The 12,798-nt window shown below is 34.3% G+C and overlaps 1 protein-coding gene across 2 annotated transcripts; it reads right to left on the reverse strand.

Moving 5' to 3' along the window:
• Positions 1 to 457: 457 nt before the first annotated feature.
• Positions 458 to 12,450, reverse strand: LOC124177682 (probable serine/threonine-protein kinase DDB_G0271402). 2 transcript variants are annotated; one of them, XM_046560321.1, is made up of 8 exons: positions 12,279 to 12,450; positions 11,344 to 11,455; positions 10,391 to 10,846; positions 9,547 to 9,639; positions 8,378 to 8,510; positions 8,013 to 8,245; positions 7,676 to 7,904; positions 458 to 6,303 (listed from the first exon to the last, which is right to left on the reverse strand). In XM_046560321.1, exons 1-8 carry the CDS (start codon positions 12,301 to 12,303, stop codon positions 3,637 to 3,639), a joined length of 3,948 nt encoding a protein of 1,315 aa, XP_046416277.1. In that variant the 5' UTR covers positions 12,304 to 12,450; the 3' UTR covers positions 458 to 3,636. The 2 variants fall into 2 exon arrangements, with proteins under 2 accessions (XP_046416277.1, XP_046416278.1); XM_046560322.1 differs by lacking the exon at positions 9,547 to 9,639 and having other exon boundaries at positions 12,279 to 12,449.
• Between the last annotated feature and the right edge of the window lie 348 nt (positions 12,451 to 12,798).

The following is a 12,798-nucleotide window of genomic DNA, read 5'->3' on the forward strand; positions in this document are numbered from 1 at the left end:
AAAGAAACTTTTGTGACTTGTACGCTGAATAATTTTATTTAGCTATTTATTCGATTCATTTAATTTCCCATATGATTCAACTGGTGTTTTTAGCGTTGAGATAAAAAAAAATTCTCCACGCACATTGTTATCTATCGCGTAGAACTTTGAAATATGTTAATAGAGCAGTGCAAAACTTTCTGCAACGCAAAAGACAGTCTGGCGCCACCTCGCGGAGTTTCTCTTTGTGTTCTCGTAACTTCTGTCTGAGAGTGCTGTCATCTGTAGACGCTGGCTGAGTTATTTTTACAACAGCGCTGAGTTTTAAACTATCTAGGTACGACGGTGATGAAAATACAATAGTGATGATAACGAATTCTTCTTGAAGCCAAATTTTTCAACAATACTGGTCTGTTTTTAACATGAAATAGGAATAAAATCTAGGTTTGGGTGAGTGGAAGTAAAAAGTACGGGATCATTATCATTATTAACAAACTTTTTATTTTTCAGTTATTTAATTTTTTTTCTGCATTATTGGAATGTTAAATGAGAGACATTTTGTTTAAATACTATTATAACTCCACGTTAAAAAAATATTATGAAAAAGTGGTTTACAATTAAATAGTATACACGAAAAGTATAAAAGGCTATTTAATATCGTAGCGAAGGATTTTTCACTTGACAAATTCATATCAATCGCGATGCAAATTGCATGAAAATACGATGACAATTTCCAAACAGAATCAGATCATTTTATTAAACTCATTCTCCAATGAAAAAAATCTTCCGCTACGTGCATATCAGTGTTGTTGCTACAAATGTACACGAACTAAAACCTAATATCGGCGCGGTTTTTTTTTTTACAAGTTACATAAAAATTACAACTTCGTTTTCTTAAAGGAAAATTCAACGTATAAGATAATAAATAAAATCCGTTATTGTGTTAATACGGAAATGTTTTATAACATTCGAATGTAAATTGCGTAGCGTGGATAACTTCGTCTTTTATCAGCCATTTTGTAATCCATTTATTCTCATTAGATTTTTGCAAAAAATCGATTAATACCCCACGTGGGCAAGTAAGTAACTTGTCGGAATATCTACTACATTATTATACAACGACCATGTCTATCGGTCAACGGTGCATCAAAAATATTCTCAATTACTGTGCTGGTGCAGGTTTTTGTACAAATTTACAAGAAATTGTAAGATAATTGTTTTTCGTGAGACATTATTGACATTTTTAATACTGACCAAGTGACCAAACAACACTGAATGTTCAATACTGTTACTCATAATGTACGTCTGGAAAAAAATTACGGGCAATATTATTGACGCAATCTTCAAGTTTTGTAATACATAACTGCTATGAATACTAATTACACGAATTCCGTTGAAATTCATTAATCTTCACACCGAAAATTATATATTATATTTTAATCAATAAGTAGATGTAATTAGTTCCGTTATTGTTGTGTATGAGTATTGCTGATAATAATACATACAAGTATACAGTGTCATAATCAATTCTAACCAGTTAATTACAAGTACTCAATTGTTTGCTGTACAATTTCAAAACACTTTCTATCACAGACAACGTTTAACGTTTATACAATAATTCGAAACCACCTTCATATACGCCATTAAAAGTAATTAAAGAACTACAGAGAGTTTGATTAGATCAATTGTTTTGTATACGATAAATACGCGTTCTTTTTTTAAACTTTTAATTGTCATTCGCGTTATCACCGTGGTTTCAAATTGAACATTCTTTCGCCGACGTTCATTCAACAGTTCAATTATACGATAACTTAGGATATTAAGTACATTTTGATTGTAAATTAGGTAACAAAGAATTATTTCAACTGCAGGACGACTTGGTAAGTAAATATTAAAAAACTTTTCATTCTATTATTTCTTCTGTTTTCAAGAATTATGAATAATATTAATTACACGATAAGATTAAGCACAAAATTAGGATATTAATTTAAGTTACAACTCATATTACACTGTAACATTTACAGAATTATTAGCAATATTGTAGACGTCACAATCACACATATATTTGGAAAAATAAATCATATTTTCCATAATGAGGAGGGAAACGAATGTAAGTCAGAAAAACCAGTTAATTCGTTGAATAAATGAATGATAAAATATGAAAAGTTTGTATCATCCTGCAAATAATATTCTTTCTTAATAGTAAAAGTGTAAATAAAAATAACATTTTTAGTACTAGAGATCTAGTTAGTAAACTTCCAATTGGAGTACGGTTTTTTTTTACTTTTTTTGTTTTGCTTGTGTTTTCAAAGCTATATTATCAAAAAGCCTAAAACTATATACAAACCTATGTACACGTTAAGTGTTCTATACAGGCACAGGCTCCCAATTAAAGTTTGTTATGAATGCTATCTTACTCACTCAAACATGATACATATTTTTGAACCTAAAATATACTATTTTTAATTCGTGATGAGAACAGCATTTGAAGACTTTTTGCTGTCGACTGTTATTACCTGAAGATAAACTACCCTTCAAGATAACAATTCTAATCAAGATGTTTGAAAACCTGTGCAAAACCTATATGCATTTCCAAACTCTTTTGAACCATACATTCAAATTTACACAAATATTCGGCAATAAAGGCTCACTTAGATTTTTTTTTTTTTTTTGCAGACCCTATATTAATACTTACGTAACTGAGGTACACATTGCAGAGCACATTACTTATCTCAACATTGATTTCCTTTGTTAATCAAGATAGACGACACGAGTGAGCCTTAAAATATTTTACCCTTCATGTAGACCTTTTTGAAAACATCAGAATGATTCTTTTTCCTTTCTTTTTCATATTGTCCGTCTTGCAATTTCTAGATATCAAGTCCTTCAATTCATTTTTACCTGGCATTTATTACCCAATCAAAAATATGTATGAAAAAACTGTTACAAAAAACACCATTTTTGGAGCAAGGAAATTTTGTAAACGGAATGCTGTAATAAATTCAGATCGTTTACTTCAAACTAAAATCGACTACATATAAAAATAGGGGCAAGATTTAATAGGAATGTTTGTTGATTGATTTTTTTTTTTTTAACTAAAAGTCTACGGACGAAATTAAGTGAGAGGATATACATTTTTATACTCTACATAATGATTATCAAGCTCGGGAATTGATCTGTATCAATCACTTCCGTGTATACATTAGATAGAGTCAGTGTAATGTTTAAGCTCTTTTTACACTCTAAAAAATAGTGAAGTGTATTAAAACATGCACACAAAAATTTCATTGTATCATGACCATTGTATAACTTCTTCAAAGTGAAAAATTGAAGGTTTTTTGCTTATTCTGTAAACACTACAAATTTCCAGCCCTTACAGAATTGGAAAGAACATCGATTTTTATTTTGGAACAGTTGATCAATCACAATGAAATGCCTGTGAAAGTATTATAATTGGTGCGACTATTTAACTAACATAATTCACTAAGCTGGCTTGAATTATTATAAAAAAAAAATATTTAGAGTATGCACACTAGCTAATGTTTACAAATACGATGAAACAAGCACACTGCTTTATGTAAGTCGAAAATAGATTGCCATTGTTATATTGCTCTATATTATATTTAGTCAGATCAGGTCAAAAGCAACAGGTTAAGATCATAGAGCAGTACTTTCAAATGGCGAAAGAGGCCGCTCAGGCGTACAACATGTTTCTGGTGTACAGCATAACTCAGGTGTTGCTCTGCCACCCCTTAATTTAACCAGATCTAAGTCAGAGAAAAAATCACTTTTCATTGTACCTACTGCGCTGTCCAACCCAAAGCTATCCTGCCTGCAGACGCCTGTGTTTTTGTAACACCTGTGGTCCTCTGTTAGATTTTGTGGAGGCCTACAGCTTCCGCTGTAGATCTGTGATGTGTTGCTTGCTTTATCCAATGAAATTCTTGTATTGTCTTGGAGGGAATTAACGATATCGCGGTGGGCTATTACATCATTTTTTTGATCATCAGTCGATTTTGCTTCAAATTCTTTGAGGCATTTACAGTCTTCAGATAATTTACATAAGCATTTATTTACTTTATTCTCACTTTGCAATGAGATTGAATCAGCTTCGGCGCTATTTAATCTGTAAAATTCATCCTTCTTCAACGTACTTTCATTTGAACAGAAACTATCTGTGTAATAGAGATCACCTTTTTTCAGCGTACTTGCATCAGACCCAAAACTGTCCTGCCTGGAGAGAACATCTCGCTTGAAAACGACATTCTGCAAACAATCGATACTGGGCCTTCTGATCGGTTTCTCCTTTGGCCGGTCCTTTTGATACGAGAGATCGCTTTGCAGTGTTAATTCATCTTCCAAACTTTTTTCATTGCTCGTTGGCTTTGTGTTCTGACTTGCTTTTGATTTCTGATGACCTGACAAGGACCTCAATTTGCTGAACTTTGAGGTATGTTCTAGAGACCCATTGTCTGAACTTTTATTAGACCCGGTACTGTCTTGTCTTGAAAATGCATGTTTGAGCTTCTCTTTCGTGGGTGAGATCTTAGTTCTCCTTAAATACGAACCAGCTGGAGATCTGGAACTATCAGAAGAGCTCTTACTCGAATTGCTGTTGACAGAATTTGAACTGCTGTATCTAGATACGGTCCGATTTTCTTTCTCAGGAGATATTTTGCCTTTAGTAATTTGTCTTAAGTAAGAACTTAAAACACTAGTTGCATCCGAACTATTAAATCCAGTCTGAGATTTAATTTTGCCGTCTGTACTCTCACTTGAATTTTGCCTTGAGATTTCTTTGGTTTTCGTTGTCGCTGATGAACTATTAAGTTGGTACGAAAACTTTTTTCCAATATTACACGGCGTCAAAGGTCGCTCTAAGCCGGTTTCGCTATTGGTTTGACCAACGTATCTCATTTTTTCAATCAGTGGTACTGGAATAACAGTTTCTTTAACTTCGCTTCCATGCCTCGAAATGAGATCATTGTCTTTTCCTGTGATTTCATTCGAATCGCTCAACTGCTTGATGTACCTATCATTAGTCGCCGAAAACAATTTATCAGATGTCTCATGGGGTAAGCCATCTTGCCTTCTGCTGTAATATTTCTCATTCAAAGTAGTTTGAGGTTTACTTTTATTACTATTCTGCCGAGAATACATGCCAGGTTTTGTTACTTCCAACGAAGCATCTTTGGACTTGGTCTTACTGTTTTGACGGAAATAACGTCCACTGAAGTCATTGCTCTCAGGAGAAATTACAATACTAGGTTTCTCTCTCTCAGGCAATGATTCCTTGGACCTAGAATTTCGTCTGGAATATCGCCCCAAGTTCGGAGCGATGTTTTCATTTAATTTGCTCATGCTTTCACGGGAATATTTTTCCGGACTGAGAGCATCTGGGATTTTTGGATTCTTATTGCTTACAGGACTAGGATCTCGCTCCAAGGTGCTATCGTCACATCCGCAAGAACGCTTCTTCTCTTGATGTATCTGTCCTTCTCTGATTGGTTTCAATTGCGGTGCAAGCGTTTCTGGAGTTGTTGATTCGCTGCTGCTTGGGCTAGGTCCGGTGTAATGCCGAATATCAAAATCTAGGTCTGAAGGTAATGGGGCACCGACAGAAAGGTGCATGGCCAAGCCTTCGAACCAAACTTCCATTACCTCAAAAGGAGGTCTTTTATCCGGGTTTAAATCGCAGCACAAAAATGCAATCATATAAAATGTCTCTGGACAATTGGCGCAAAATTTTTCCTTAAATACATTTTGATTTAGGCCAAAGTCTGATGACCTAGGTAGGTAATCAGGGTCAGCTTGAACTCTGCCAATTATTTCACAGAGTACAATACCGTAGCTGAATATATCAACTTTTTCATCATACTTATTTCCTTTCATCATTTCGGGTGCCATCCAGTAAGGATTCCCCACAACTGTATACCTCTTCTTACGTTCGCATCGTTTTGAACTTCTGCCTTCGCCAGAATGTCGGCTATATTTACGTTTATCAGGTGAATTACCATTTTGAATTATCCTCGCTAAGCCGAAATCAGCTACGACTACAGTCTTGTCTTCTCTTACCAGGCAATTGTGCGAGTTTAAATCTCTATGAATAATATTCATGGAATGTAAATAAGCCATACCAGCTGCAATATCCTTTGCAAAAGAAGTACGCTGCTCCCATGGCAAAGACTCGTTTGTATCATGAAGAAGTCCACGCAAAGTACCGCCAGATATAAATTCAGTTACTAGGTGAAGTTTTTTCTCTTTGTATAGAACACCAATGAATCTTAGAACGTTGTTGTGATGTAGAGAACGTAATACTGCAACCTATGGAAATATATAATAGATATTTGTAAATATATTGTTAAAAATGATGATACAAAAATTGTTTATATACGTACACATTTTTATTTTGACTGACCCATAACATGTTTGCAATATAATAAATCGAGTATAAAATCATAATACACAGAGTAGGATGATTGACGAAAATTTTGATTACTGTATTCCAAAATTAAACAGCTATAGGTTTTATTAAAAACTTTGAAATATTTTCATCGCAATGTTATCCTCAATACTGATTAAAAATGTGTGCACATGCTCTAACTGAAGATATTTTTAAACTCATGGTTCGCACTTTTTTCCATAGAAAAATTCCCTGACTTTCCCTGACCAGTTTTCCAATTTTTCCTGTCTAAATTTTTTTTTTTTGTCTTTGCTAGTGCTACGAATCCCCAATTCAAATATCCCCAATTCTTCAAGAAATTCGACAATATTAAGGAAAATTACACGAAAACACGTTTATATATATATATATTATTTATATATATATATTATATATTTATATATATATATATATTAAGGTGGTCCTTATTTAGGGCTTGGATGAATTTTTTACCATTCACCCCCCAAATAATTGAAAAACGACTCTCTGATTTTTTCAGATTCTTATTCCAACTCTAACCCCTCCTCCAAACGACTGGGTTTCCCCATTTGAAATATCCGTGTTTAGGTCACATTCTTAGCATATATTTTATTGTGAAAGTAATAATTTTCAAAAAAAAATCTGTAACTGTGAGACTTTAGTGGGCATTGGTGCTACTATTTGATAAAAAATTCACATTATCATTCATTTAGTTGGTGTGCAATTCCTCTAGATTACCTCTTATGGTGTGAATTTTTTCTCAGTACTAGCGCTAGTGCCCACTAAAATCCTGTAGTTACAGATCTACATGTATGAAACTGCAATGGGTCTATAAGGACGTCACAATTAAAAAAATTCGATAAAGTAAATTTTGTTATTACAGTAAGGGCAAATTTTAATTATCTTGAAGCAACCAATAAGCTTTTCGTCATACTCTTGGCATAATGGAGGGTTAGCAATTCGATGGATAGATTCTTAAAATTCGAATAATCGAATATTTTATCTAGACTTCACCTATTTACAATCACAATCCCAGGATGGAAACAACAGATTTGAACGTCGTAATGTTAAATGAAAAATATTAGTACCAGATTTCTTTAACACGTTGAGCGCTACCCCGATTTTGAAGGCAGTTCCCATCAAGCCACATGTGCCACTAAATATAATTTCAGTGTCAGCCACCGATGGCTGACGCGGCGCTCAACGTGTTAAACACCCGAATATGAATTGGAAAATTAAGATTACAAGCACAAAACTAACACTGCACTGACTTACCTCTTTTAGGAAGTTTTTCTGAGCCTCTTCGTCAACTCTATACAGTTCTTTGAGGACCATAACTTCACCAGTATCCCGATGCGTAACTTTGTACACCTGCCCAAAGAAGCCTTTGCCCAAAAGCTCTCCTTTCACTAAGTCACTGGCTCGAAATATCCTTTGGTTTTTAGGTTCCACTCGAAAAGATCTGGTCCGACTCAAGTCAGAGGTTGCACTCGATTGTGGAGAACTACAAACATGTTTCAATGTACATACAATAATATAAAATGTTTTCTTCTTAAAAAGTGCTAGATTTTGAAAGTTAGCAATTTCATTTATATTCAAGAGAGAAATCTACCCGTCAAGTAATCTGGACATTGAACTACTGCGCTCTTTATGCATGGGATCACGGGTTCTCCTGAGTTGTCTACTTCTTGTTCCACTGATGTATCCCTCGTCACGACGTTTAAATAGCCTTTCTTTGCCCTCTGGACTAGTTCTTGGGCTTAGAGAACTTGTAATAACAGGTGAGGGAGCATTAGGGAAAGATGGTCGCCTAGATACAGCATCTGGATCATGTTCGATAGTCAACTGAAATGGCATCGTCATTAATATTGTGTTTAGCACAGAGAAACATGACACAAGGTAGCTGGTGTGTAATTTTGTGGTGAAAGTCTACATGCCAATTATTTTTAAAAATTGCAAAATAACATTATTGTCTACCTGCAAAACCGTATCGGAATATCGTATTAGGTTTTCGATACTTTCAATAGGTTGTTCTTTAACAGGTGTGCCGTTCACCTCTAGGATTCGATCACCAATATGTAGTGACATTAGATCACTAGACATGTTCAGTCTGTAACATGTTATGCAAAAATATTTACAAATATTAACTATGAAAATCTCATATTTATTACGTATGAACAAATTGTTATTGCGTGCAAGTATTTTCAAGTTGTACGTGCGAATGTATTTTTTGAAAGTGCTTGGTAAAACCAGATATCAAATTATAAATTTACGAATAATCGACTGCCGACACTCAGACACACGATACTTAGGCATTCAGATTAAGCGTAGTAATTGTGACACAATGATGATTAGTCAACTGTGATGAAAACTTGCTCTGAAAATATATCGGTGTTCTTATCCTAATAACTGTGGGAGAGAAACAAGTTTGAAAATTATTGGTAACAAATGAAACTTGCAATAAATATTTATAGGCAGTGAGTATTGTCCAGGCTTTATAACTTCAATTGATCAATAGAGGGGACAAATTCATGAGAAAGCTAGAGCAATTATTCCCTCACTCATACCAATAATTCTCAATCCAAAGCAAATGCAGATGGAAATGGATCCATCATTGATGACAAAAATTGGAGCAAAATATCTACATATTTGCTGCAAATTTGCCAGTGTGAAAGATTATAGCAGAATTTGCTGTATGTATGCTAGCATACTTATGATAAGCAAATTATATAGTGTTAAATTATCAGAATTGCAACAAATGAGGATACACCTTTGCGAAGTTGTCTCAGCGATAGATCTTGTTAGCTAGATTGTTTGAAATCTAAGACAAATACATCAAGTACCTACAACTTAGAAACATTTGGTAGGAGATATCTCTTAGACTTCCTAAAAATGTTTGAACAAATAATTTACTAACAATAAATGTGGCAGAACGCAATCGTTAGTGTTACAAATTTACTGGTTATCATAATACATTGTTCGTGCATTATATTCAAAGACAATGGCATGCAAAAAGTAAAATACAGACCAGTTTTATTCTGTAATCAATGTCAATGTGAACGGATAATAATCATCTAACACCAAGCATTGATTTTATGACCGATTACACAACATTAAGTTGGAATTATTAATTTGTTATGAAATACCTATAGTTAGAGAAGTTGCAGCATAGCCTAAACAGAACCTCCATCACAGAGGCAGCCAGCTTACTGATTTTTCCACGCACGTTTCTCATTAACCTGCGTTTTGTTTGTTTTCAGTTATTAGCAAAAGTATTTTATTAGATGTATACCTACTTTAAATTGTAAATACGGGTTACTAATACCAATTTTGCAAGTAAAAAATTGTGTACTTATACATAGATGCATACATTTATACATACATACATACATACATACTTACATAAATACATACATATATACATATATACATATGTATCACAGAAACAGAACAGCTGATTATCTAATAATTTTTATTGTTTATGGGTTACTTCAACCCATACTGACATCTAAATGTTAAATCACGTTATGCATCTTTCCAAAACTCCCTAATTACACAAATACTGGATGATTCTAATCAAGTGTCGGAATTCGCATCTGTATTTTGGCTTAAATTGACAGTTGAATCGCCCATTGAGATCTCTCACAAGTGTAAATTTTCCAATAAATGAATATAACAAAGACGATATTTCCAACGTAATTATATACAAGTAATTTAACATGATGTTATAAAAACAGACTTTTGCTTTCAGAAGTGTGCAATCATTTATTATTAAGACTGTATTTCCCCCACGTAGGACATCAGTTGCATTATTTTATAGTGATTTCAAAATGTCAACAATGAACAGGTGAAACACAAACACAATCATGCTTTGCATCAGCCAAACTGTATTGCACGATATAACTTAATATAAAGGCAAACAATAAACTACAGGAAAAGTAGTGTAAAATTAATTTTTATATGTTTGAAACATGTATTCTATTTACTCACTCAGAGATTCGTAATAAAGCTCCTCCACACGTTCTTGGACTCGGAGATGTGTCTAATGAAAGTTTGATCCCTCTCTGTCTCTTTGGATCTTGTATAACGCCATTCGTATTTGGAGGGATTTCCACTAATCTTATGCTGTGTGGATTTCTGACGAATGGATAATTTGCGGTTTTGCTCAGTGGTTGCATTTGTCTCTTGTAACATACGCCACAATACAATTTTGACCTCTCGACAAGGGCATAGCTCTCTCCATCACCAATGAAATTACTGCATGAATTGCAGGCAAAACATTCTGGGTGAAATTTGTGATCTCCTGCCAACATAACTGGGCCTGTGATGACTTGACCACATCCCTGACAAGCCTCTCCGTAAGCAGCCCAATAATCATTTTTACAAAATAATAAACCATCTTTTTCAAAATACCATGAAGATAAAGCAGCATCGCAAGCTGAGCATCTGAAAATATAATGAATGTCTGTTACGATCGACTTATACAAAGTTGCACGAAACATGTTTCTATACATTTCATAATGATCAAGCACAAAACAGAAATCAATCGCAAGAGTTCACCAAAGACTATGGGCAAACAATTTTCTTTTGTGGAATCTCAACTACATGTATTTTCATGTTTTCCACATTAAACATGAATAAGTCATTCAATAAGAATTAAGTCATGAAATGTTTGGTCTAAGGATCTGTACTATATAAATCTTTCGAAAAAAGTCAGTTTCTCTCTGCAAAATCTATAATTTTAGAAACTCTTCACGAAACGGTAACTCATCATCTTTATAAAAAGTGGAGCATGAACGTGTAATATGTGTTGATGAAAACCTCTATCATCAAAATGTTTCCAATGTGTGTATTCACGTAAGTTATTACAAAATTTCAACTGTCTTGATTACATTGCAGTGTTGACATACAATTGAAACTTCATTTTGCCTATTCAGTCTTACCGAAAGCAGTCTATATGCCATTCCTGGCTCAGTGCCTGAATAAATTCGTCCTCGTCGATCGCATTTAGGCACCCAGCACAAATCGATGTACCTCCGCACTCCCCTCCCGTATCTATAATTGAAATTTACATTCAAACTAGTCGAGTTGTGCAAAATGTCCTTTAGAAATATATGTTATTAAATGATGTTAGAGGTAAGAAAAGAACAAGAGTCCAAAAATGATGAATAACAGAATGAACACTATGCAAAGAAATCAAAAACAGGCGTGAAAATATTTTTGCTTTCTTATCATTCTTTGATATAAGAAAAAGCATTGTTGCCAAACTCATTACACACTTTACACACCTATGCGTATGCATAGCCTTGCAGTTACGATTAGTCAATTGTATTGTTATGCAATTGTCTTCGCTAGACTTTTAATATCTACTGTTCACAATTTACTGGACGGTATAAATGATTAAACACGTGAATCAACACGAACAAACAAATTTTCGGATATTAAAAGATGTGAAAAAAGGTCTGAATCATAGATTGTCAATACATCCGCATACGCACAGGATTGTCAATTGTGACTGGTGATCAGAAAAAATTCTGGGTGCGGGAACGTAGGATTCTGGATAACGTTTGCGCGGATGTGAATAGGATTATAACGTTCAGCCAACAATGCGATTCGGGTATGACTGAAGGTTTAGTATGCAAACTCAGCGTTTTGCACGCACCAAGAAACTGTGTAAATAGAATGATTAACCGTGATTGCAAAGCGAACACGGGACGCCCACACTTTTAGGTGAACGTCAAGTGTCATCTGTCAAATTTTAGGACTCAACTCGGTAGATTAGTTGCGGAATGCGCGTTGTAAGCGCATATGGAGTGTTAAGACATGTTATAATTCCCGTTAAAATTTGGGATGTATATTTTTTCATGTAAAAACATACCATTTGTTGCGATATCCTCCATCATGGCATCTCGTCGTGGTGGATATTCACGTTCTTATCCCCACTATTCGTTTTTCGCAAGGTGTAAGTAAGCGCGACATGGACTACGCTGCGTGAGATCAGTACAGACCATCGAGCTTCGTAAGTTACACACATGGAGGTAGTGTAACACTGACCGCAACGTCCGTATGTTTTATCGACTATTATTACTGCACCAGTGCTATCTTTACATTGTATTGGTTATACATTTATCTATGGTTTTACAGTCTTCTATACTCCAGACTATATGGTATAGCGTAAGTTGCTTATAGTATAGCTCTCAGTTCCGAATGCACAAATGGCATTGTCGAGTGTTACATAATAATTGGATATAATCGTGTTAGTTAATTATGGTGTTAATATGATAGTGATATGTAATAACGTATAATAATATTATAGCTCTTTGTAGTACGAAGATCTCGTAACATGGTTTTTAAGCTTTGGTTAGTGAATGTCATAGTTATTTCCATCTAGGGATATT

The sequence above is a fragment of the Neodiprion fabricii genome, chromosome 3 (genome assembly GCF_021155785.1).
Source record: "Neodiprion fabricii isolate iyNeoFabr1 chromosome 3, iyNeoFabr1.1, whole genome shotgun sequence".
NCBI classification, from domain to species: Eukaryota; Metazoa; Arthropoda; class Insecta; order Hymenoptera; family Diprionidae; genus Neodiprion; species Neodiprion fabricii.